Source organism: Podarcis bocagei (genome assembly GCF_964188305.1).
Source record: "Podarcis bocagei genome assembly, chromosome: 10".
In the NCBI taxonomy this organism is placed as follows: domain Eukaryota; kingdom Metazoa; phylum Chordata; class Lepidosauria; order Squamata; family Lacertidae; genus Podarcis; species Podarcis bocagei.
In genome coordinates, this window is record NC_138135.1 from 77,481,073 (window position 1) to 77,506,424 (window position 25,352).

The 25,352-nt window shown below is 44.9% G+C and overlaps 2 protein-coding genes across 3 annotated transcripts in view; one reads left to right on the plus strand and one right to left on the minus strand.

Annotated features, from left to right (window-relative positions):
• The first annotated feature begins 1,833 nt into the window (after positions 1–1,833).
• On the plus strand, positions 1,834–25,258 carry NUDT5 (nudix hydrolase 5). Of its 2 annotated transcripts, none has more exons than XM_081210782.1 (8): positions 1,834–1,976; positions 5,490–5,597; positions 10,454–10,521; positions 12,400–12,452; positions 16,688–16,795; positions 18,444–18,539; positions 19,497–22,733; positions 24,913–25,258. In XM_081210782.1, the coding sequence occupies exons 2-7, from the start codon at positions 5,535–5,537 to the stop codon at positions 19,613–19,615; spliced, it is 507 nt and encodes a 168-aa protein (XP_081066908.1). In that variant the 5' UTR covers positions 1,834–1,976; positions 5,490–5,534; the 3' UTR covers positions 19,616–22,733; positions 24,913–25,258. The 2 variants fall into 2 exon arrangements, with proteins under 2 accessions (XP_081066908.1, XP_081066907.1); XM_081210781.1 differs by having other exon boundaries at positions 1,876–1,976; positions 5,411–5,597.
• The window catches only part of DHTKD1 (dehydrogenase E1 and transketolase domain containing 1), a gene marked incomplete at its 5' end in the record, with an annotated part of 60,826 nt that continues 50,074 nt past the window's right edge, over positions 14,601–25,352 (minus strand). The window contains one exon of the mRNA XM_081212208.1: positions 14,601–14,780. The remainder of the gene's footprint in view (positions 14,781–25,352) is intronic.

A 25,352-nucleotide genomic window follows, 5' to 3' on the forward strand; every position in this document is an offset into this window, starting at 1 on the left:
TTAAAAAGCATGGGGTAGAGGATGGAACCCTGAGGCACCCCACAAGTGAGAGCCCAAGGGTCTGAAGACTCATCCCCCAGCACCACTATGTGGACACAGCCCAGGAGGAAGGAACTGAACCACTGTGTAACAGTGCCCCCAGCTTCTCTAGACAGTCCAGAAGGATGTCACGGTTGATGGTATCAAAGGCTGCTGAGAGATCCAGCAGAACTAGGAAACAGCTTTCACCCTTGTCCCTAGCCCGCTGGAGATCATAGCCCAGCGCAACCAAGACAGTTTCAGTCCCATGATGAGGCCTGAATCCTGATTGGAAGGGATCCAAATGGTCCGCATCCTCCAGGCATGCCTTGAGTTGTTCAGCAACCACCTGCTCAATCACCTTGCCCAAGAATGGAAGATTTAAGACTGGGTGATAGTTCAATTTTTTTTTTTTTTAAAAAAGCAGTTTAATAGCCACCTCTTTCGGCATGTCTGGGAAGGCTCCCTCACAGAGGGAAGCATTTACCACCCCATGGATACCGTCACCCAGCCCTTCCTGGCTCTCTTTTATAAGCCAGGATGGGCAAGGATCAAGGAGACAGGTGGTTGGTTTTACTTGTCCAAGGAGCCTGTCCATGTCCTTGGAGGTAACAGATTGAAATTGACCCTTGACTAGACAGGACTCTAGACATGGCCCTGCTCCCATGGTGGAGTCTACCTCTTTCTGAATCCAACCGACTTTATCTGAAAAAACCCCTGCAAAATCGTTGCAGGAGATCTTGGGGTCCTTACCAGGCCCCAATGGCAAAGGTGGTTCCATTAAATTGTGAGCCACCTGAAAGAGTCTCCTGCCACTGTTTTCTGCAGATGCAATAGAGGCGGTGAAGAAGGTCCTCTTTGCTGTTGCTATCACCACTTGGTAGGCTTGACGTTGAGCTCAAACCTGTGTCCGGTCCAATTCAGAATGAGTTTTCCACCACCAGTGCTCTAGCCGTCTCAGCAATTGTTTCACCACCCTTAGCTCTGGGGGAAACCACAGGGCTGTCTGGGCTCCATGCAATCAGAGAGGGCGCTTCGGAGCCAGTCGATAACCCTGGTTAATTCCACATTCCAGCAGGCCACTAGGGAATCAGCTGAAAAGCCATCAACATGATGGTTGATTTGACCCTTCACCCCCCATTGTTCCTGATGTAGATCTTCACTTCATTCTATTTCCTGTTGGGGGAAGACACCATTTTGTGGTTCACCTCAGGTGCTAAAATATCCTTAGCCAGCTGTGGATGTGAGGTAGGTACAGACCCAGTTGTGAGATTTAGGACAGATTTAGGCGCTCTTGTGCTCTTGTCCTGCTTCCCCACAAGAGGCATCTGCTTGGCTGCTGTCAGAACGGGATCCTGGGCTAGGTGGGTAACTGGCCGAATCCAGCAGGGCTCTTCTTATGTTCGGGTTGGAAAGTGGAGCCGCTCCAGCGGGGAGCTCACTGCTGCAGTCACGGAGAAGCCTTGAGCTCTTATTGACTCCCACACAGACGCAGCGTGTTAAATGGGCTTGTTTCTTTTTTAAAAAACTGAACAAAAAGCAAGCCACGTTTTCCAAACCCTACGCCAGACCCGCATGAGGAAGAGCGCGAAGTGGGGGAAGGGCGGGTTGGCCAGGCAGTCGAAGCCGAACTAAAATCCTGCGCTCCCCATGGTTATCTCTAGAGGGCGCTCTCTTCCAAAGTGAACCCGAAGCTGCTTCACCGAGTGAGAGTCTCCCGGTTACATCTCGGGGCCCTCCGAGCACAAGACCAAAGAGCAGCCCCGGAGGCTCCGAGTGCGCCTGCGTAGCCTTTACCCTCCTTTGGACTCCTGCCTCGCTGCGCCGGAGAAGCGGGCAGCTCATTGGTGGAGCCGCCAGGCGCGCCCGGCCGACGTGCCGCTCCCCCGGCGCCGCGCGCCAGCCAGTCAGAAGCGCGGGATTGGAGGAGGCGCTTCCCCCGCCCGGCGGGCTCTGAGGTGAGAGCGAGGAGAGCGCGAGGCGCGCGCCAGGCCGGCCCCTTCTCCTTCCCGCCCCACGGTTCTGCCACACGGACTGCAGAGCTGACTCGCCCCTCGCTGCTCCTCGGGAGGAAACACCGCGGTCTGCCGGGCCAAAAACTGGCGCACTGGCGGGCCAGCCGGGTCCCCTCGGCCCCGCGAGCCTCCTTCCCGGGCCTTGGGCCAGGATCCCCTCCAGGCGGGCCCGTCGCTGCTCCCTTTCTGTGGCCTCCTCCTGAGGCGCCGGGAGAGAGCTCTGAGCGAGCGCTGCCTGTGGATCTGGATGAACTAGGCCTCCTTGGGAAGGACTCGCTTCCCCTGGAGAATAAATGCCGCAGGTGTCCCCAGTGGCTTGCAGGGCAACTTCATCTAAATCTGTATTGAGAAGGAGCTATTTGCACATCTGGTTGGCACCCATCTGTCTCGAGAGACATTGGAAGAGGGCACCATCGGGGGCAAAGTCAAACCACTGTGGCTGTAGAGACCAATACGGGAGAGACATGCTTTGTTGCAGCTGGGGCATTCACTTCTGCCGCTGCAGATGCACCACCACATTTCCCCCCTCTGCACTCATAGGAATTACCTGGCTACAATACCATCAAATAAATTCAATTTTTGACAAAGATTAAAAAAAGAACGGATTTGAAAACAAAATTTCAGCACTAGAGAAGGAACTGTTACAAGACATTATAAGAATACATTATAAAAAATGTATAGGTTAATTCTAGTTTGGAATCTTAAGGACGGAGAAATAAAAAAGTAATGATAAAGTGGGCGCAAGATGGCTTGAGAGCAGTACATGTGAAAAGGATCTAGGAGTCTTGGTTGACCACAAACTTGACATGAGCCAACAGTGTGACGCGGCAGCTAAAAAAGCCAATGCAATTCTGGGCTGCATCAATAGGAGTATAGCATCTAGATCAAGGGAAGTAATAGTGCCACTGTATTCTGCTCTGGTCAGACCTCACCTGGAGTACTGTGTCCAGTTCTGGGCACCACAGTTCAAGAAGGACACTGACAAACTGGAACGTGTCCAGAGTAGGGCAACCAAAATGGTCAAAGGCCTGGAAACGATGCCTTATGAGGAACGGCTAAGGGAGCTGGGCATGTTTAGCCTGGAGAAGAGGAGGTTAAGGGGTGATATGATAGCCATGTTCAAATATAAAAAGGATGTCACATAGAGGAGGGAGAAAGGTTGTTTTCTGCTGCTCCAGAGAAGCGGACACGGAGCAATGGATCCAAACTACAAGAAAGAAGATTCCACCTAAACATTAGGAAGAACTTCCTGACAGTAAGAGCTGTTCGACAGTGGAATTTGCTGCCAAGGAGTGTGGTGGAGTCTCCTACTTTGGAGGTCTTTAAGCAGAGGCTTGACAACCATATGTCAGGAGTGCTCTGATGGTGTTTCCTGCTTGGCAGGGGGTTGGACTCGATGGCCCTTGTGGTCTCTTCCAACTCTATGATTCTATGATTCTATGGATTGCCTGGAGAGCCTGGCCAGTCTTTTGTAATGATAAATACTTAGTTCCTGAGCCAGGTCACAGTCTCACACCCTATTCATATCTTAAATGTGTCCTTAAGACAGGATTTGTGAGGAAAGAGACAATGGGGAGGTTTCCCACTTTGACCTTGCAGAGAAATCATTTGCTCACTTTGGGAATCAAAATGGTTTCAGGTCGGTCTTCCTGTGCTGATCTATGTACGTGCTTGGTTGGTACACTTATGAACATTACCATATATCTAAGACCTCAAAATTCCTATCACACCCATTTTTAAAAAAATCTAATTTAAACATATCATATATTTGATGATACTATAACCAATCTGTAATTTGGCTCCTTACTTCTTCCATTGGTTTCAATCAAGGTTCACTCCCTGTAAATTCCAACAGATCTCTGTATGTAGCCCATTGTCTGTTTATGTTAATTCCCTTAATTGTGATTCCTTCAGTGGGGGAATACTATGATTGCAGCTTTAATGCGTGTTTAATAACTGCATTCAGAATTTCCCTGATGCTTTGGGGCTGTAAAAATATGCAGGAATTCACTTTGTTTGTTCTAGGTCATTACACTGTAGGCTACAGTACAAAGGGGCACTCTGTGTCTTGCATTTTAAAGTTGCAACTAATTTTGTGAGGGGCTTCTAAAATTTCAGTACTGTATAAAGCAACCCCACTTGTTTTCAGAGAGGTTTCACTCATATTAATTTAATTCTTTACTTTCTTTTATCTTTGTCTCACAATTGTTCATAAAATTCACTTAGTTTTGGTGCTTAAATTGATACTCCAGTACCAGTTGGCATATATTATTATGGTTGTTGCAATCAGAAATCGTATTTAAAAATTATGTCATGGTGCAATACTATGTTCTCATGCTTGAATCTCTTCAGCTATGTTGGTTGTTTATATTCTTTCAACTACTGTATATGATACTTTTGACAGTATCAAAGTCATCTTGCTACCGTAATTTGTACCCATTAATCATCATAATATAAGTAACAAAGTAGTCAGGTACTTGAAAAGTATAGAATTAATCCTCACTTAGGGGTGGGCCAATCTGTAAATAACAGCTTAGCATTGCCCAGGTAGGTTTTTAAAATACCAGTTTTTCCAATGCCAGATTATAAATTTATTAAACTCTCTTAATATCTTCTCTTTGGTAATGTGAACAATTTAATTTTATTTGTTGCTGCTTTAGTTTTTTGCTTTAATTTGCTATACTAGTTTATATGCTTTATATTATTATTATTATTATTATTATTATTATTATTATTATTAACCTTTTTGTATCTCATTACACTGTGATCTGCCCTGGCAGCATCAGGCTGCATGCACATCATACGTTTAAAGCACATGACTGCTTCCAAATAATCCTGGGGACTGTAATTTACCCCTGACAGAGCTATGATTCCCAACACACACTTAATAAACTGTAGTGCCCAGGATTCTTTGGGGACAAGTAATGTGCTTTAAATGTATGGTATGCACACAACCTTAATTTATGTCAAATTAGATAAATTAGGTAAATCATAGGACATTTAGTATTGGAAGAGAGAGCTACCATTAAAAGAATCTTAAATTTAAACAATTAATTGGTTAAATCTGCATAGTTATATTAAATTTAGAATATATGTCCTGCTACTTTAGGGAGCACATTTTAAAACAAGCAATTATAAGGTTTTTAAAGTATTACTCAGTTGCTAGAATAAATATTGCAATCCTCATTTTTAATCTTAATTGTGACCTGGATTGTCTTCTCATCTGGTTTGGATACTGAGGCAACATCCTGTTGATCTTATGTTCCATTGAGATGAAGGCAGACTATTTCACCAATGAATAACCAGTCTCTAGTTAGCCAGTCTCTATATTACTTGTCTGATCTGGAGTCTACATTTTGTGTTTATATTTGCAGCAGGGTTAACTTGTTAATTTAGAATGAAAAGAATGAATGGTCTGACTTGATCCTGAGGGCAAATATTGACTCTGGTTTGTAGTTAGGTGGACTTTGTGCTTGAGGTGACAGACCAACATCACTGAAAATGGAAAAGGAAGCATCTGCTGAAGCTCGGAAAACCACCCAAGAATCTATAGTTAAAGAAGAGGTATGCAATGTTTGTTTGCTTTTTGGCATGTTATTTTGAAGTAACTTAGTTATTGTGATCAAATACTGGGCTTAGTATTGCATAATATTGTATGCAAATGCTATGTATCCTACTGTGATAATGGGAAAGCAGCACCTCTATATGACTTAGCAAGACCATTTCCTATCATCCAGAGATCTTGCAATTCCAACCTTTTGTCAGGATAGCTGGTTTGCCTTGGCAGGTTATTCTGTCTAGGTACCAAAAGTTTGGAAGCTGTTATGAGTTAGAAATAAGAAAGCATATGCATCAAAGTCCTTATAGTGTATGTCTGCACTGCAGTTATAAACATAACCACATTTAATCAATCAATTCATATTTTTAATTTTCTTTTATACTTCTATTCCATTATTCACCAAATGGTTCAAGGGTGGGTTACAAACATAGGGAACAAGTTGTACTGAACACAGCCCAGCTTGCTTTTGAGCAAACATGCATCACACTGTCCCATTGAAATTAATGGCAATCTAATGCTCTTCAACATGACCTTAATTGCTCTGAAGACGTTTGTGTTATATTAAGTGAGTTGTGCGTTGGTAATCAAATTTCTGTTGATTCTCAAGAATCAAGAGCAGGGTTCATGGAGTTCCTCACGTAACATCCACCTGACTTCTTGATGTGTCTAGTAAGATGGGACTGCCTGAGTGTGCAGAAATCCGGTGTCCATTAGAGGGACTTGTTAATAATCTGTAATATTTTTCATGCTTAGCTTCCTCTTAATTGATCTTCTTGACCTCTTGTTTGCCTGGTGCATTTTTGCCACTTCAGTCCCGCTACATTTGATGGCCTACGTAATGTCCAGTTTACCTGCCTCTTTCCGCCTATCAATCACATGCCCATGGGTTGCTGTGAGTAGTTGGGGTAATGATTTAAGTTTGTGTCACAACAGTGTAGGGGGTCACAATAAATCTCTCTCTAGTCCTTCATATCTTTTTTGTAACGTTGTGTAACATTTCAAACAATTGCTCAGTCATTACAGGTCTGGTGTGAGTGTGTCAAGTGTGACCAAGGCAGAAGAGGAATTTTATGTTTTTTCTCCCACTTAGTGATTGCTGTTGTTATTTACTACATTCTAGGCAACAGTTCTCTGGAGAGTCCACAGATCTAAACCATTTTAAAATAAACTTAATTTCCACAAAACCTGATTTCCAAGTTCAGCATAGCCTCCTGTTACTTATGAAATCAGCTCAATAGCTCTTTTCTCATGGTGTTGCTTATATGCCTTTCATTTGTACTTCTGAATGTACCTATAACCACAGTTATTGATACTTAACCATACAGTCATAGGTATATTTATCCTGGAATTTAGTCCTAGTACATTCAGTGGGACTTACTCCCAGGTAAGTGTGCATAGGATTGTAGCCCTGAGCTCCTACTCACTTGCCTTTTCCTGTTGCCTCTCCTTTTGATTCCTGCTGTTCCTTCTTATTGTCTTCTTTTCTCTTTTTTTCCTTCCTAACTGCAGTGTCTCATTCTAAAGTCATGAAGGATTGCTGTGGCTCAATGGCTTCCTTCCATTCACTGGCCACACCTGCTCTGTCAATAGATAAAGCATTAGCGTGATCTCCTTGGGGTCCTACAATAAAGCCCTGGCTTCTATGGGTCACCAAAGTAACTAGGTGTCTAGTAACTCAGGTTCGCACTCACCATAAAATTATCCAAAATACACTTCTGTCAACACCCATTGAAGTGCAGAATAGTAGGACTTTCCTAAGTACCGTATTTTTCGCACCATAGGACGCACTTTTTCCCTCCTAAAAAGCAAGGGAAAATGTGTGTGCGTCCTATGGAGCGAATGCAGGCTTTCGCTGAAGCCTGGAGAGTGAGAGGGGTCGGTGCGCACCGACTCCTCTCGCTCTCCAGGCTTCAGGAAGCTATCTGCTAGCAGAGGGAGACCCAGCTCTCCCACCGCTAGCGGAGCGCTGCATTAATCCCGAAGCTTGGGGCGTGCGGAGCTCAGCACGCCCCAAGCTTCTGGGTGCCGGCAAGGTCTCCGCTAGCCCTGGGAGAGCCCCGCGACGTCGCGCGGCTCTCCCAGGGCTAGCGGACCACTGCGCTAATCCCGAAGCTTGGGGCGTGCGGAGCTCAGCACGCCCCAAGCTTCTGGGTGCCGGCAAGGTCTCCGCTAGCCCTGGGAGAGCCCCGCGACGTCGCGCGGCTCTCCCAGGGCTAGCGGACCACTGCGCTAATCCCGAAGCTTGGGGCGTGCGGAGCTCAGCACGCCCCAAGCTTCTGGGTGCCGGCAAGGTCTCCACTAGCCCTGGGAGAGCCCCGCGACGTCGCGCGGCTCTCCCAGGGCTAGCGGACCACTGCGCTAATCCCGAAGTTTGGGGCGTGCGGAGCTGAGCGCGCCCCAAGCTTCTGGGTGCTGGCAAGGTCTCCGCTAGCCCTGGGAGAGCCCCGCGACGTCGCACGGCTCTCCCAGGGCTAGCGGACCACTGCGCTAATCCCGAAGCTTGGGGCGTGCGGAGCTCAGCGCGCCCTAAGCTTCTGGGTGCTGGCAAGGTCTCCGCTAGCCCTGGGAGAGCCCCGCGACGTCGCGGGGCTCTCCCAGGGCTAGCGGAGACCTTGCCGGCGCCCAGAAGCTTGGGGCACGCTGAGCTCCGCATGCCCCAAGCTTCGGGATTAGCGCTCCGCTAGCCGTGTCTAGGCTGCGGATAGCAGCCTGCTTCCCGGAGCGTCGGGCGCCCTGAAAGCAGAGCTCCCGGCGCTTTGGGAACACATCCGCAGCATGGGGACCCTTGCAGGAGCTCCCCGCAAGCTTCCCCACGCTGCGGATAGCAGCCTGCCGCCCGGCGGGTGGGGCACCCTGAAGCAGAGCGCCCCTCGCGCCAGGCATACATCCGCAGCGTGGGGAGCCCTGCAGCAGTTCCCCACAAGGCTCCCCAAGCTGCGGATAGCAGCCTGCCGCCCGGCGGGTAGGGCGCCCTGAAGCAGAGTGCCCCGCGCGCTAGGCAGACATCAGCCAGCCCCACAAGCTCGGGGGACAGCAGGGAGGCGCAGCGCCACTATCCCGCTGTTCCTCGACCTGGTTCGGTTTCCCTGACCTGCTTTTGGGGGGGAAATAAAGGGAAAATTTTTTTCCTTTATTTCCCCCCAAAAAAACTAGGCGCGTCCTATGGTCCGGTGCGTCCAATCGTGCGAAAAATACGGTATGTTCATCTGTGCAGATAAAAGCAAGAACATGAGGTGGAATTCAACCAGACCACAATTCATCAAGTATTTGAACCAACTATTGTATTTATCTAGAAAAGTCATTCGGTGGAAGGGGTAGCCAACTTGATGGCCACCTGATATTGTTGGACTACAACTCCTATCAGTCCTACCCAGCATGGCCAGTGTTGAGGGGTGATGGGAACTGTAGTTCAGCATCTACAGGCCATCATGTTGGTGAACTCTACAATAAATAGGAAATAATGTTTCTGCCTAATGCACCGACCCAACATATCAGACTCCCTGCTCCACTATCAGTCCTTTTCACCTGACTCCTCCAACTGTCATTCTTAACTGACACTCCTTATTTGCCACTCACCTTGATTCTACCCACCATTCTGTCTCACTCTTCACTGCTCTTCTCCCACACATTCTTCTAATAGGACTAGTACTAAAATTCTTCTCTCCAACAAGAATGTAAGAACCACCTTGCTGGATCAGACCGAAATCCAGCTCATCCAGCACCGTTTGCCAACAACTAGAGATAACAAGTGAAAGCTCACAAAGGTGGTGGCCATTTGTTCATTGAGTGTGGTGTGCAATAAGCAAAAAACAAAATTAAAATAATTTGGGCATGGTACTTTTGAAGGGACTGCTGCTGTTTAGGTCACACAGATGTGGTGTTTCAGTCTCATCACAGTGTGAATTAAGAGCAGAGTACTCTTGAATTTGGTTTCATACCATTCCCCCTTTGTTGGGCAACCTTTGCTTTGAGAGAAAATGCAAGTCCATTTCACCATTTCATAGTGTAGTGGTGGGTGACCTGTGGCCCTCCAGATGTTGTTGGAATCCAACTACCACCAGCCTCAGCTAGCACAGCCAGTGGTCAGGAATGGTGGGTGCTGTAATGCAGCAGAATCTGCAAGGTCAGAGGTTTCCTATCCCTGCCATAGTAAGCAATTCTGTATTTGGTTCACTTGAGGATTTTTCCCTTGCCTTTGATTGAAATTCTAGTACTCTCTGTAGAAAATGACCATGTTGTAAAAAAGAACAGTGCCAAATTATTCCATATATTGTTGATTCAGGCCGTTTTAAAAAATGCCCTCAATAGTTAATGTTCGTAAAGATTGCTTCCTGTTCAGGGCATATGATCCTTTTCCAAGAGCACATGAGAAAATTATAGAGGGCTCCCTTTACTTTGAACTTGCACACATCTCTGTGTTCACAGCAAATAGTTCTTCATTCATTTAATGTAATGCAAATACTTTGGTAATGCCTACCATTTTGGAAATGGCAAAACAGCAAAACTATTGTCTTCCTTCATCTATGAGTAAAATCGTGCCATTACTGAACTGAAAGAGAATGCTGATGATGACTTCAGTTTCCCATATTAGCTGTAACCACAGTGGAGGCAGTTTTCATAGTTGTTCCAAATCATCATCTTTGTGGTGAAAATAAAGGGGTCGTAGTAGATAGGTCGATAAAGATGGTCAACCCAGTTTGCAGCAGTTTTGGAAAAGCTTGAATCCTGCTTGCTAATTTTCCATGGGCATTTGATTGGCCACTGTGAGAACAGGCTGCTAGACTTAGATGGGCCATTAGCCGGACCCAGCAGGCTTTTCTTAAGTTTTTAAAATGTTTTAAGTGATTTTTCCCCCCTCAAGACTATTGCAGAAAGAAAATGGGTGAAGCTTGAGCAGACAACTTACATTGACCCTGAAGGTCAAACAAGGTAATGATTTTTACCTATTAGTTGTTTTCTAAACCATGGGGTTTTTAAACAGTGTTCTAAGGTAAAGGGACCCCTGACCATTAGGTCCAGTCATGACCGACTCTGGGGTTGCACCGCTCATCTCGCTTTATTGGCCGAGGGAGCCGGTGTACAGCTTCCAGGTCATGTGGCCAGCATGACTAAGCCGCTTCTGGCGAACCAGAGCAGCACACGGAAACACCGTTTACCTTCCCGCCAGAGCAGTACCTATTTATCTACTTGCATTTTGACGTGCTTTTGAACTGCTAGGTTGGCAGGAGCAGGGACTGAGCTAGTGTTCTAGGGAGCTCTTTAATAGTGTTCTAGGGAATTCTAGGGAGTTCACATAGGGTTCTTCATTGAGGACACCAGTGGTGTTGGACAAATCCCATCAAATTGCAAGACAAATTGCCTATTCCTCTCTATCTGCCCTTGCAGCACATCTCCACAGGAGAGAGTTGGATGTGTGCATAGTTCATGCTGGGCATTTGTGAGTCACAGTAGGCTGGGCCAGCACTCTGCATGAAGTAGGGTGCCCAGATGCAAAAGGGCATGTGGATGGGGGAATTTCAGCAGGTATAGCTTGCATGACAAGCCACACCTACTGAAATTTCCTATTTTACACAACTGTTAAAGGTGCAGGTGCCCTCCCCCCTTCATGATAGGGTAATCATGAGCTGGCTCCTCAGACAACATCCCAGAATTCTCTGCAGATATTCATGGCCTAATAAACCATGCTTTGTTAGCCAGCAACACTTCATCTGAACAGCCCTGCTTCTTTTACTGTAATTCAGTTTTTTTCAATTGTCTCAATTTCTTACTCATATTTATGTTTCATTGGAACATAGAAAAGCCACAGATTATGGAGTTGGCCTTACTTGAGAATCTTGTCTTTCATTAAAAAGAAAGAAGGAAGTTTCTCATCTATTTGCATAAGCTTTCCTGAAAGTTTTTAGCAATGCCTAATGTACCGTATTTTTCGCTCTATAAGACGCACCAGACCACAAGACGCACCTAGTTTTTGGAGGAGGAAAACAAGAAAAAAAATATTCTGAATCTCAGAAGCCAGAACAGCAAGAGGGATCGCTGCGCAGTGAAAGCAGCAGTCCCTCTTGCTGTTCTGGCTTCTGTGATAGCTGCGCAGCCTGCATTCGCTCCATAAGACGCACACACATTTCCCCTTACTTTTTAGGAGGGAAAAAGTGAGTCTTATCGAGCAAAAAATACGGTATATTGGAAGTTCCTAGCTGAGAGTTGGGAGGGCCCCTTTGTGAGACAAGGATTAAGATCTACTTTTGAGAGAGGGATTTGTCTTTTCTTTGCTCTTTTTATTTTTATTTAGATTTGTTTTTTATTGTATGATGACAAAGTTTCATTAAAAATTATGGGGGGGGGGAGAGAAAGTAAGAGCCGCGGTTGCTCAATATTTCTAGTGCTCAGAGGTCAGGACTTATGATCTGGAGCTTCTTCCTGTGACTAGTGAAAGCAGAATGAACTATGCAACACTAGGAAGAAATGCTGCATCAATTGGGCAAAAAAGAGGTCACATTTGTTTGCATAATTTATTCCAGCTGCAGAATTCTGCATTTGTTAGAGTCACTTGGTGCATACCTTTGATTATTATTTTTTAACATTTTAACATTTTTTTAAGCATATACTCAACCTTGATTATGCTTTGAGATATTTTTTTCATGAAGGAAAAAAATTCTCTGTGACATCAGCAAGAACTCGGTTCTTGAAGTGCCTTAGGATGTAGAGTGAGGTATTATAACAGTAATAATGATTAACATCTCATTTTGGAAACCAACATGTTTACATTGACATCTATCTTGTTCCCATCTCCTCCTTTCTATTTAATAGAGTATGGGAATCTGTGAAGCGTACTACCAGAAAAGAGGGGGTTTCTGCTGATGGTGAGCAAATATTTACATTGACAAACACAAAACACCTGTTACTTCACTGGCTGCTGAGAGTCTCCTAATGTTAGATAAGCTGGGGACATACATGAGAGAACACCAATATATATGGGAATATTGATTGTTGAGATTATTGGTCCTTCACCAAATTTCAGGCAAGTATTTTATCGTCGTTGAAATTTATAATAATTATAATGATGGTTTCCATTTTCATTCAGTAGCTAGTGGTTCATAATAGAATCATAGAATCATAGAGTTGGAATAGACCACAAGGGCCATCGAGTCCAACCCCCTGCCAAGCAGGAAACACCATCAGAGCACTCCTGACATATAGAATCATAGAATAGAATCATAGAATCATAGAGTTGGAAGAGACCACAAGGGCCATCGAGTCCAACCCCCTGCCAAGCAGGAAACACCATCAGAGCACTCCTGACATATGGTTGTCAAGCCTCTGCTTAAAGACCTCCAAAGTAGGAGACTCCACCACACTCCTTGGCAGCAAATTCCACTGTCGAACAGCTCTTACTGTCAGGAAGTTCTTCCTAATGTTTAGGTGGAATCTTCTTTCTTGTAGTTTGGATCCATTGCTCCGTGTCCGCTTCTCTGGAGCAGCAGAAAACAACCTTTCTCCCTCCTCTATGTGACATCCTTTTTATATTTGAACATGGCTATCATATCACCCCTTAACCTCCTCTTCTCCAGGCTAAACATGCCCAGCTCCCTTAGCCGTTCCTCATAAGGCATCGTTTCCAGGCCTTTGACCATTTTGGTTGCCCTCCTCTGGACACGTTCCAGTTTGTCAGTGTCCTTCTTGAATTGTGGTGCCCATCACATCTGCCAGTTCTTTTAATACTCTTGGATGCAGTTCATCTGGCCCTGGAGACTTGAATACATCTAGACTAGCCAAGTATTCTTGTACTATCTCCTTAGTTATTCTGGGCTGTGTTTCCTCTGCTGAATCATTTGCTCCAAATTCTTCAGGTCGGGCATTGTTTTCTTTATCGGAGAAGACTGAGGCAAAGAAGGCATTGAGGAGTTCAGCCCTTTCTGTGTCCCCTGTTTGCATTTCACCATCTTCTCCTCTGAGTGACCCCACTGTTTCTTTGTTCTTCCTTTTGCTACAGACATACCCATAAAAGCCTTTTTTGTTGCTTTTAACCTCTCTAGCAAGCCTGAGTTCATTCTGTGCTTTAGCTTTTCTGACTTTGTGTCTACGTGTGCTGGCTATTTGTTTGAATTCCTCTTTGGTGGTTTTCCCCCTTTTCCATTTTTTGTACACATCCTTTTTTAATCTTAACTCAGTTAAAAGTTCTTTAGATAGCCACCCTGGCTTCTTTAGGCACCTTCCATGTTTCCGTCTCATTGGTATTGCCTGACGTTTTGCTTTTACTATCTCCCTCTTAACAAACTCCCAGCCATCATGAACTCCCTTTCCTTTTAGTATTACTGTCCATGGGATCTCACCCAGCACTTCCCTAAGTTTTATGAAGTCGGCTTTCTTAAAGTCAAGAAATTGAGTCCTAGTATGCTTGGCTGCTCCTTTCCGCTGTATAGTAAACTTCAGAAGAGCATGATCACTCGCGCCTAATGATCCTTCCACTTCTACCCCACTAACCAGGTCATCAACATTGGTTAGGACCAGATCTAAAATGGCTGTTCCTCTTGTTGCTTCTCCCACTTTCTGGACAATGAAGTTGTCTGCAAGGCCAGTGAGGAATCTGTTTGACCTTATGCTCTTGGCTGAGTTTGACATCCAAGAAATATCCGGGTAATTGAAGTCCCCCATTACTACTATCTCCCTTCCTTTTGCATGCTTGGCCATCTATTCCAGGAAGGCATCATCTATGTCCTCCGTTTGGCTTGGGGATCTATAGTAAACTCCCACAATGAGGTCTCTGTTATTCTTCTCTCCCTTAATTTTGACCCAAATGCTCTCACTTTGGCTTTGAGGTTCTAAATCTTGGATCTCTTCACAGGTATACACATCCCTGACATATAACGCCACTCCTCCTCCTTTCTTGTCTGATCTGTTTCTCTGAAATAGATTGTTTCCCCCCTATTATTACATTCCAATCGTGGGACTTATCCCACCAGGTTTCAGTGATGCCTATTATGTTATATTTAGTTTGCTGTACCAAGAGCTCAAGCTCATCTTGTTTATTTCCCATGCTTTGCGCATTAGTGTACAGACATTGAAGTCCATTAATCATTCCCCTGTGTCTCTTATTTAAGGATTTTTTCCTCCCCCCACTAGGTCTGCGTGCTGTTTGCTCCATTTGGTCTATGACATTTGGATGATCATCTTCATCAATTGATAGACTCCTACCTTCAGGAGCACTGTCTCCCTCCCCCACATTAGTCAGTTTAAAGCCCTCCTGATGAGGTTTCTGAGATTTTTGGCAAAAACATTCCTCCCAACCGTTGTGAGGTGCAGCCCATCGCTTGCCAGAAGTCCATCTTCAAGAAACTGCAGTCCGTGATCTAAGAATCCAAACCGTTCCTGTTTACACCATTTGCGAAGCCAGCTGTTCACTTCCACTATTTTTCCCTCTCTCCCTGGGCCACGTCGTTCAACTGGGAGGACAGATGAGATGACAATTTGTGCATTTAATTGCTTCAGTTTCCTGCCCAGAGCCTCGTAGTCTCTTTTGATCTTCTGGAGGCTATTGCTTGCAGTGTCATTGGTTCCCACATGAACCAAGAGGAAGGGGTATTTGTCAGTGGGTTTTGTGATTCCTTGCAGTCGTTCAGTTACATCTTGGATCTTAGCCCCGGGGAGACAGCACACCTGTCTTGTCAGGCCCACAGATCACTGCTTCTGTTCCCCTCAGTAGGGAATCCCCTGTCACCACTACACGCCTCCTCTTAGGTTTGGTTGGGGTTCTTCCGTGAGCTGTCCATTCCAAGGTCGCCTGCACATTCCCTGAGGACTGACTTTGCTGCTTGTCTTCATATACCTGATCGACTGTAATGAGGGAGAGATCCTCAAATGGAGTCTGTTCTTCATCTTCCATGCTAGGGGAGAGGACTTCAAAGCAATTGTGCATTTCTAAACAATCAGAGCGAACCCTGGGCCTCCTACTTCTTTGAGTCACGTTTCTCCATATATCTGGCACCTGTGTTGGTGAACTAGCCTCCTTCTCAGGGGTGTCCCCTGTCTCCTCCTTGGTGGAGACGGTGTTCTCTGTTGCTTCCAAGAAGAGCTCCAGCTCTCTAATTCTTTGGAGCGTAGCTACACGTTCCTCCAGTTGCTGGACTTTGTCTTCTAAGAGGGCAATCAACATACAATTGCTGCAGGTAAAGCTGCCTGCAACCTTTGGCAAGATGGCAAACATTGCGCAGGAACCGCAGGCGACTGCAGCTGTTCCCTCCCCCTCCATCTTGAAAACGTGTTGTTGGGGGTGGCTACAGTGGTCCTCCATCTTAAAAAGCGTGAAGACAGGACAAATACCCCCCCCCAAAAAACCTAGGTCTCCCCCAACAAACGTTTGAGACTAGCTCTCCTAAATCTAAAAGATGGATAAAACTGCGCACACCGCCAGGCGTGCGACGCTGCCCTGCCCTATAGTGGCTGTATGTATGAACAGGCCCCCAGGCATGCCCTCAAAGCTAAGTGACCTGCCAGTCTTCCCTTTCCCACCTTTTATCATCAGAGCGTGGAAAGGAAGATGCAAAACAGTGTGGTCTAGTACCCGCTTGGATACTTGTGGATAGTAGGCCACAGCAGCACTGTTAAGATGGTTTGAAAAAGGAGCCATATGAATTTCCTAAACTAATGTTTGTTTCCAGTTGTGTTCTGGAGAATCCTGGTGTTCATTAAAAGCTTCTTCAGGGCTATAATCAGGAATGGCAGACTGGCTTCTCTGATGGACAGCTTGCCACCTATTCCAATCTTCCCCTATGATTGGCAGCTGCAGTGGAGTGTTGGATGGTTATCTTCTCCATTCACCTATGTGGATGGTATGACCCAACAGGTCAAACCAAGCACCTTATGTGAACTGAGGATATGCCCTAAATCATCTTCCAGAATCCTCTGCAACATTCAGGGCTTCCAAGTAGATACTGAAATTGTTCCCTCAAGGGAGAAAGTGTGAAAACCATTACTCTGAAACTGATAACATGGACACCACCATCAAGTGCACTGCATGAGAGATACCTTGAGTGAGTTACTGTTCTTTGTCTGTTTCAGTGCAGCCATGTTTTTGCAAGCTCCTTCTCTGTATTGGCAGGTGTTGCTGTTATTCCAGTGTTGCAAAGAACTCTTCATTATGACTGTGTTGTCCTAGTGAAGCAATTTAGGCCTCCCATGGGAAACTACTGCTTGGAATTCCCTGCAGGTAGGTGGTTCACCTCAGCTTCCTTGTTAATTTTAAGGTAAGGCTCTTGCCATTGTGAGAGAGGCACTAGCTGTTTCTTGGGATGCTTATATGTTTGGAAATAGGCCACAAGTCCTGTCTTGCAAACCCCTTAGGATAAATTCTTTCGGTGGTATTGCACCCTGGACATATCTGCACATTACTATTTCTGATTTTATCAGAATTAATGCCTTGTAACTAGGAATGGAGGAGAACTTTATTTGGTGTGCCCTCTTAAGTGAGCAGGCCTATTTTACACCTTCCTGACTAAGACATAGATTAGAACGCAATTATCCTTTTGATCTTGCACTTCTCTGAACTTTGCAACTTTTTTTGTTGGGGGGGGAATCAATGTAAAAATGTGTATTTTAGGATAAAGTGCATTCAGAAAGGCATTTATTGAGGAAAAATACATTTAAATATGTTCTTATATACAAGTTTTAAAAAAAAGAAAATCAGAGATGAATATGGAAAGTGGATGGAAGACACTTACAAATGAACCCATCTCAAACTGATAGGGACAGAAATGGGCTGTGCATGTAACAAGAGCCAGGCTAGGAAGTAATTGCTTATAACAGTTGAGAGCAGCAAGGAATGTTGAGAGGGAAGGTCAGCTTTCACTTGCCTCCCCTTCACACTTCTTTTTGGCAAAAAGGCCGACTCTGGGGTTGCAGCGCTCATCTCGCTTTGTTGGCCAAGGGAGCCGGTGTACAGCTTCCGGGTCACGTGGCCAGCATGACCAAGCCGCCTCTGGCGAACCAGAGCAGTGCACTTCTTTTTGGCAAACAGGCCAAGTATTGTGTAAGATACATCACAACTTGTGTGCCCCATCCTGTGAAGAATCTTGCTGGTATCATTATGAGGAGATTGGTTTTTTAATGCATATGTATAATGCATTTAGGGACGCGGGTGGCGCTGTGGGTTAAACCACAGAGCCTAGGACTTGCCGATCCGAAGGTCGGCGGTTTGAATCCCCACGACGGTGTGAGCTCCCGTTGCTCAGTCCCTGCTCCTGCCAACCTAGCAGTTCAAAAGCACGTCAAAGTGCAAGTAGATGAATAGGTACCGCTCTGGCGGGAAGGTAAACGGCATTTCTGTGCACTGCTCTGGTTCGCCAGAGGCGGCTTGGTCATGCTGGCCACGTGGCCCGGAAGCTGTATGCCGGCTCCCTCGGCCAATAAAGCGAGATGAGCGCGCAACCCCAGAGTCGGCCTTTTTGCCAAAAAGAAGTGTGAAGGGGAGGCAAGTGAAAGCTGACCTTCCCTCTCAACATTCCTTGCTGCTCTCAACTGTTTTAAGCAATTACTTTCTAGTCTGGCTCTTGTTACATGCACACCCCTTTACCTATAATGCATTTTAATAATTAGAGTAGTGATAGGGAGAACCTGTGGGCCTCTAGATGTTGTATGCCAGCTCTCATCATCCCTGATCGTCAGTCACTTTGGCTGGGGCATATGGGATTTGTAACAAAATTTTGAGGGCGCCAGATTCCCCATCCATGAATTAGAACATTTATCTTGCCACTAAGTCTTGTGCTTTCTTCCTAGCCATGCCAATGTCGTCACCCCCCCCCAAAAAAAGTCCATTTACCATTGCTGATCTTAGTTACAATTCAACCTTTACATCACAGGTCTAATTGATAGCAATGAAACCCCAGAAAGTGCTGCTTTACGTGAGCTGGAGGAAGAAACAGGATATAAAGGGGAGATCCTTGAATGCTCTCCAGGTAACTTCTGTATTTTGTCTTGACTGTTTGGATGGAAAATGTTGATGCATGTCCTTTTATGGAACACTTTGGAATGCTCAAAGGGCTTGCAGTTGGAAATATCAAACATAACTGCCATACCATAAATGCTGTCTAATTATTTTCTAATAAATGCATGCTGGAACATTTCACCAGTTCAAAGAGGCATGCCCCAGCAAACTCTGGGCATACCTATGAAGGTGCTGATATAACTGGTCAGAACACTTGCAACATTTGGGGCTTTTCAGCTGAGAAAAAGGGAGAAGTGCGGGACATGAGGAACATTATGTGGGGAAAGTGGATAGGGAGAAAGTTTATTACCCCCTCGTCTCATACCAGATCCCAGGAACCTTTAAATAAAGCTAAGTGGTTGGAAGCTCAGGACAGATGAAATGAAGTACTTTCCCCAAACTGAGCCCATCTAGGAGAAGGAAAACTGATCCTAAACCTCTGCTGCCTTGCAGGATATTTTGGGGAGAAGGAAGGGCTAAGGTGTAAATCCTACACAAATTTGGAGCAGAGTCCCTAAGATGGTTGGGTGGCGCCTTGTCTGCCTCCTCCTGGCAACTCCTGCAGCCAAGCTGGTGCCAAATGTATTGCTCCGCTTTCCTTTGAACCACATCAGTGAGGCTGAGATGGGAGTCTTGTTATCTGGGCAGTCCAGGGCCTCCAGAGGCACACACATGGATCCCACCAACAACTGGTTGTTGTAAAATGCTTGGCTATCTAGTTTCTGAATTCCACGTATTTCTCTGGCTTGCTGGAACTAGAGGATCTGTGTGTATGCACAGAGGTCCCTAGTCTTCGGCGGCACATTAGAGTTGTTTATCTAGTTCTTAATTTGTAGCAGATTCTGTGATATTCCTTCTGTGTCTTTGAGAACAAATGTGTATTTATTAGCATGTCAGACAAATAACTGAAGAATGATGCTTTCTGTAGCTTTGTGCTTGGATCCTGGATTGACTAACTGTGCATCACACATTGCAACAGTCACCATTAATGGAGATATTCCTGCCAATCTGAAGCCCAAACAAAAACCAGGTGAGTCCACCACTTGATATAATCTTATCTTATTCTTGTATCAAAACATTTTCAGTGCCCTATTTGAAACACCCTGTATTTATACACATATATTCAAAGTGACATTTCTGTTCATGTTGGTGTCTTTCTGCAAGGAGCCAAACATAAATCCTCAATATAAGAGTTGTCAATGTTATACCTAATAGCCAGAAAGCAGGAGTCATTGTGTGCTTTACGGGTAATACTGTAGTAGCATTTTTGTGGCCTGTCCTATTTACAGGATGCAAGTGAGGCTTGTACAGTGTGACTACTGCTCCACTTTAAGAGCATATATAGTATGATTAACACCTTTTAAAAAAGGATCTCCAAGCTCTGCAGACTGAAGTTGTGCCCTTCAGAGTTCGTCCACTGCTTGGCACAAATACAGTGGTACCTCGGGTTAAGAACTTAATTCGTTCTGGAGGTCTGTTCTTAACCTGAAACTGTTCTTAACCTGAAGCACCACTTTAGCTAATGGGGCCTCCTGCTGCCGGCGCGTCACCACCACGCGATTTCTGTTCTCATCCTGAAGCAAAGTTCTTAACCCGAGGTACTATTTCAGGGATAGCAGAGTCTGTAACCTGAATCATCTGTAACCCGAGGTGCCACTGTACAGAAATACAGATAAGATAAGAAACAAAGTAGCATGGTAGCTTTTAAACTGTCTGGGAGCTGCACAAGCCTAAATTCAAGAAGGTGCAGTAGATATTAAGATTCTGCCTCCCCTTAGTCTCACCCCCCCTTTTAGCTGCATGGGAAGAAGGGTTCAGTATGTGGGGCTTCCTTGGTCTGAGGGAAGCAGCTACAGTTTGTCTGGTAGGAAGCTGTGGAGATTGAAGAGAGGAGCCTTCGGGGGCAGAGGTGGAGGCATCTTGGGTGTTCTGAGCCAGGGGAGTGTTAATATAAGTAAATGTGGTGGCAGGCATTGTGGCAAGGCTGCTTAGGAAGAGGCGAAACGGAAGGGCTGAGCTGTGTGGGGTTGCTGGAGACAGAAAAGTGTCCAAGTGTCCTGGAGCATTTAGAGAGACAATTCAGATAAGTGGATTTAGGCTTAAGAAGTAGAGCAGCACTGGAGCCACACCAAGAAGCCTTGCTCATGATGTCATGCATGCGGAGTACCACCTCCTACCCCACCCCATGTGTGCAGCACAAACATCTGCACGTAGGGAGCCTTTGCACATGTTTGCACTGTATATGCAGGCGCCAGGGACTGTACCATGCAACAGCAGGACTACTGGATCCAACCCTGATCCTGTGCTGCTCCATTCAGGAGCATTAGCAGCTATGTAGGACTATGTTTCAATAATATTGTGGATAAATTGTTCAGCAAGGAAGTCTGATATCAGAGTGAAAAACAGAAGTATCTAGAGTCACAAACCTTAATTCCCATTGTGTTTATGCTTTGTTTTATGCAGAGGAAGGAGGTACGTTGTCTGCTTAAGTTCACTATGGCTGGCACCACAGATAAGTATGCTAGATACTGCTGAATATTCCAGTGTGGTTTTGGCTCAATAAAGCCCTTTTGTCTTTTAAGTTCAATAGCTATCTCTTTCTGGGTCACCCTAACTTTTTTCAGTAACACATTGAGTAGTATAGAATTTTAAAAATGTAGACTTCACTGGTGTATTAAAAGAAGTTAATCCCATTTAGCATGATCTGCAGGAAAGGGATCCAAAATCAATTTCCTTAAAAAGAAAAGTTGGGAACAATGGGTTGGATCCAAAAAACTGAGTGGAAAGAAAGCAAGACACTAGCACTGTTCTCCAAATGGGTTGACACAGCCTGAGTAGTCGACCCAAACTTTTGCACCGCTGCTCTTCTTGTCTGTGATGTCACACTGAGCTTTGGAGACACCTAGGAGAGTTGATGGGATTGTACAGACAAGCCCTTGCCTCTTTTTCACTCTGTGGTGGCAGGGGAGGACATGGGTTTGACTGTTACACAAAGCTCAGTGTAATCAATCTTTGGCTTTGTAGAGTATGGAGGAATCTCCCAGACTTTACACTGCCTTAGGAAAGGCTTGAAAAGCACCGAGATCTTTTCCAAAGAAATTACCCACTGTCTCCTAGTGTGGACGAAGAGGTGATCTTGCTATTACCACTTCTGAGGTGACAGATATATATTTGCGTAATTCCACTTGTGTAAGAGTTCATTACACACTGCTATAAGTTCTCATGCTTCCATTTGTGCAAGTTTTTTGGATTTACCTTCACTTTTATTGCATAACCCTGAAGGTAGAGGTGCAAAATAGCCCTTTTGTTGTTAAGTTGCTTTGAGACATTTTTATGAAGTGACTAAGAAATAATAATAGTAATAATGATGACGATGATGTTATTGTTATTCTGTAAGTGGGAGACACATTCCATGAGCAGAAGGACTTTTATTTGGATCCAGTCCCATACTTCATGCAACTAAGTTTTGAACTAGGGAAGAGATGAGGAAACCTGTGACCCTCCAATTATTATTGGAGTACAGTGCATACCAGCCCACATGGCCAATGGTCAGGGATGATGGGAGATGTAGTCTGATAACACCTAGAGGGCCACAGGTCCACCCCTCAGAACAAAAGTTTCCATTATTTCTAGGATAGCATTTTCGCAGGTAAAAATCAGCAGAGCTCAACTGCAATGTTGTGATCTCCTTTTAACCGCGGAGTCAGAAACTGGTGACGCCTCTGACTAATCTAGTCCTCCAAATCCTAGTTCATATGTACCATAGAATAACTGCCTTCAATATTGGCAATAGAACACCTCTTTCTGATTCCTGGTGACCCAGACACTTGCCACTGTCTACCTCTGCCCACCATTACTCAACACTAAGGGGAGTAAGCAGTTTTTTGTAGAAATAGCTGGCCTTGGGTGGAGGAGCGAAGTACTGTGAATAGGAGGCATAGTCATGTCAGCATAACATGAATGGGGCTGGTTGTAGCTCACTGGCTTTCCTTATAAGTTTCAGTATATGTGAAACTCATCTTTTTTCAGCTTTAGACTAAAAGGGGAGTCACCTTGTGGAATAGAGTAGAAATTATGTAATGCGTAATTTTCTTTCTTTCCCCTCCCTCAGAATTTGTAGAAGTTGTTACACTACCAAAGAATGATTTATTGCAGAGAATTGAGGGTAAGTACCATCACTGAAGAGAAGATTCAAGAAAATTGAAATGGTGGCAGAGTTTGCAAAGTCAGGGCCTTCTAAAAGGATTTTCTGAGAATGAAGCATATTTTTCTTGAATGCCAGGGAAGATTCCCAAAAGGAGACCTATTTCACTACCTGGCATCAGTCTTCTGAGCAGGGATGCTTAGCTACACCTACATATTACCCTCCAAAATATCACAGCAAACCATTATTTCATTCATACATCCTTGAAAACTTGTGAAGTAGATGGTTGAGGCAGGATTTCATGTCCCTGTGGAACTGCACCTATTAGCTGCATCATTGGCAAGAAGAACAGACCTGCTTGTGAGCATAGCAAAACTGAAGGGGGGGAAGAAGCAAGACAGACAGGAACAAATAAAATACATAAAATATACAATATGGGGGGGGGTCAAAAGGAGAAGAGTGGAGGAGGTAACTGAAAACCCTGAGAGGTAAAAAAAGACACTGTGTGTGAGTGGTTTAGTCATTGGCTGTATTTTTTAAAAAGAGGCCTGAGTTTAAAAAAAGGAATTTTAAGCATTAGCTCAAGTGTTTTGCAAAGGGCTGTTCTCTCCTGTGTTTCCCTCCGCTGTTTTTCCTCCAAACCACTATAGTTCCTTTAAAAAAGAAACAACCTCAAGGATTTTAGAGCCAAACTGCATCATCAATAGAATGATATGGCTGAACTCTTGAGGTTGGGGGTGGGATGTCTGGCTGCTCTGCCAGCTTTGAAACAAAACAGCAAAGTCTTCCTGCGTCTGGAAGAGGGGTGGGAAACCTTTTGGCTTGAGAGCCACATTTCTTTTTGGGCAATCTCACAAAAGAGGGTGATGAAATGACTGTGAATGTTACCACCTTACTGCAGGCTGGATTCTACACACACTCTTCTCTGACCTCCAGCCAGGCAAGCAAGAGTTGGTACTGGAGGTCAAGGATTTTCCAAATTCATGATGGAGGGGATGCATCCCAAAGGCCAGCTAGGGAGGCCTGGAGGTCAGCATTTGATTCTCACTGCAGGCCTGAGATTCCTCGTCCCTGATATGGAAAATCAGGGGAAAGGCATGGTGGATTTTTTAAAATCTAGGGTGCAATCAGACTTGGTTTTCCTTCTTCTGCAGCATTAAGAGGTACAGCCCAAGAGCTGTATTACGCTGTTCTGCCTTATAACAGTGGGGGGGGGGGGGAGTGTGCACTCTCATCTGTATCACTGTTCTAGTGGTCATCTTACTCAGTTTTATATGACTTTAAGACCAAACAACTTGGTAAAATTTAAGTACAATTGTACCTTGGAAGTCGATTGGAATTTGTTCCGGAAATCTGTTCGACTTCCAAAACGTTTGGAAAGCAAAGCACGGCTCCTGCAGCCAATTGGAATCTGCGGAAGCCCCGTCGGACTTTAGGCTTCCAAAAATAGTTTGCAGACCAGAACAGTCACTTCCAGGTTTGTGGTGTTCGGGAGCCAAAATGTTCGAGACTATAGTACGACTATGGTAATATTCTCCTGACAATGTAAGATCACACAATTCAGAGAGAGATGATTATTTTGTTGTTGTTGTTGATTGAACTTGATGAGAACCACCCAGAAAACTTTGTTGATTGGGCAGTTGGTTGGACAGCATAGCCTTGGTTACCAAATCCTGGCTCTGAGTGCAGGGTGGCACACAGTTGTTGTCGTTATGTCCTGAATGCTCCGTGTGTGGTCTGCCGGGGGTGTGGGAAGCAATGGCCAAGGCTGCTCCACTCACTTTCTGGCAGACCACCCATGAGAAGAGCATATGATTATTTTTGCAGATTTGCTTTTTCACAACTACCACATTGCAGAAGGTGCACGTAAAACCAAGTTGAACTCAGATACAGTAGTTTCAACAATGTTAAGTGCATACAATGCAAAGTTTTGTGGCCTGAAAGCAGAGTATAAAAAAATTAGCTCAGTCAGTACAGCCTAAGACGTGATCTCAGGGTCTTGGGTTTGAAGCCCCACATGGGGCAGAAGATTCTGGCATTGTAGGAATCCTCATGGTTCCGTCCAACTCTACGAGTCTATTCTTTTATTCTAACAATACACGTTTCCTCAACATATGTGTGACTTGTGTTCTTTGCAACGTTGGGATTAAACCAGTCTTGCTTATACTACTTTAACAAAATATTTATCTATTTTTTCCAGAGCTGGTGTCAGAGGAGCACATGATAGTCGATGCAAAAGTATATGCTTATGCCTTGGCACTGAGGCACGCAACAGATCAGCCATTCCAAGTGCCATTTATGAAATTCTAAGACTGCTTAGTTGTTTGGAAGGATGTTCCTGTATTGAGCTAAGGCAGCATTTCTTTCCTGTGACAGTCAACAAGCTGAATGAAACAGTAAGCTTTTTCTAAAAAAAGAGAGGACAGTTTATAGCAGTCTAACTGGCCTGTTTGTTGAAAAGAAAGAAACAATTTCACTTAATTCAATTTCTGTATCCAATTAACTGGAGATTTCCTGAGAAAAATAAATCTCTTACTGCCTTCTGACAGGGTATTGTTCTTCTATTGTCTTAGAAATTCTGAGCCCTGAAATTAGTGTGAGCAGAAAGACTAGCTTTGTGAGGGGCTGGAATCTGGCTTA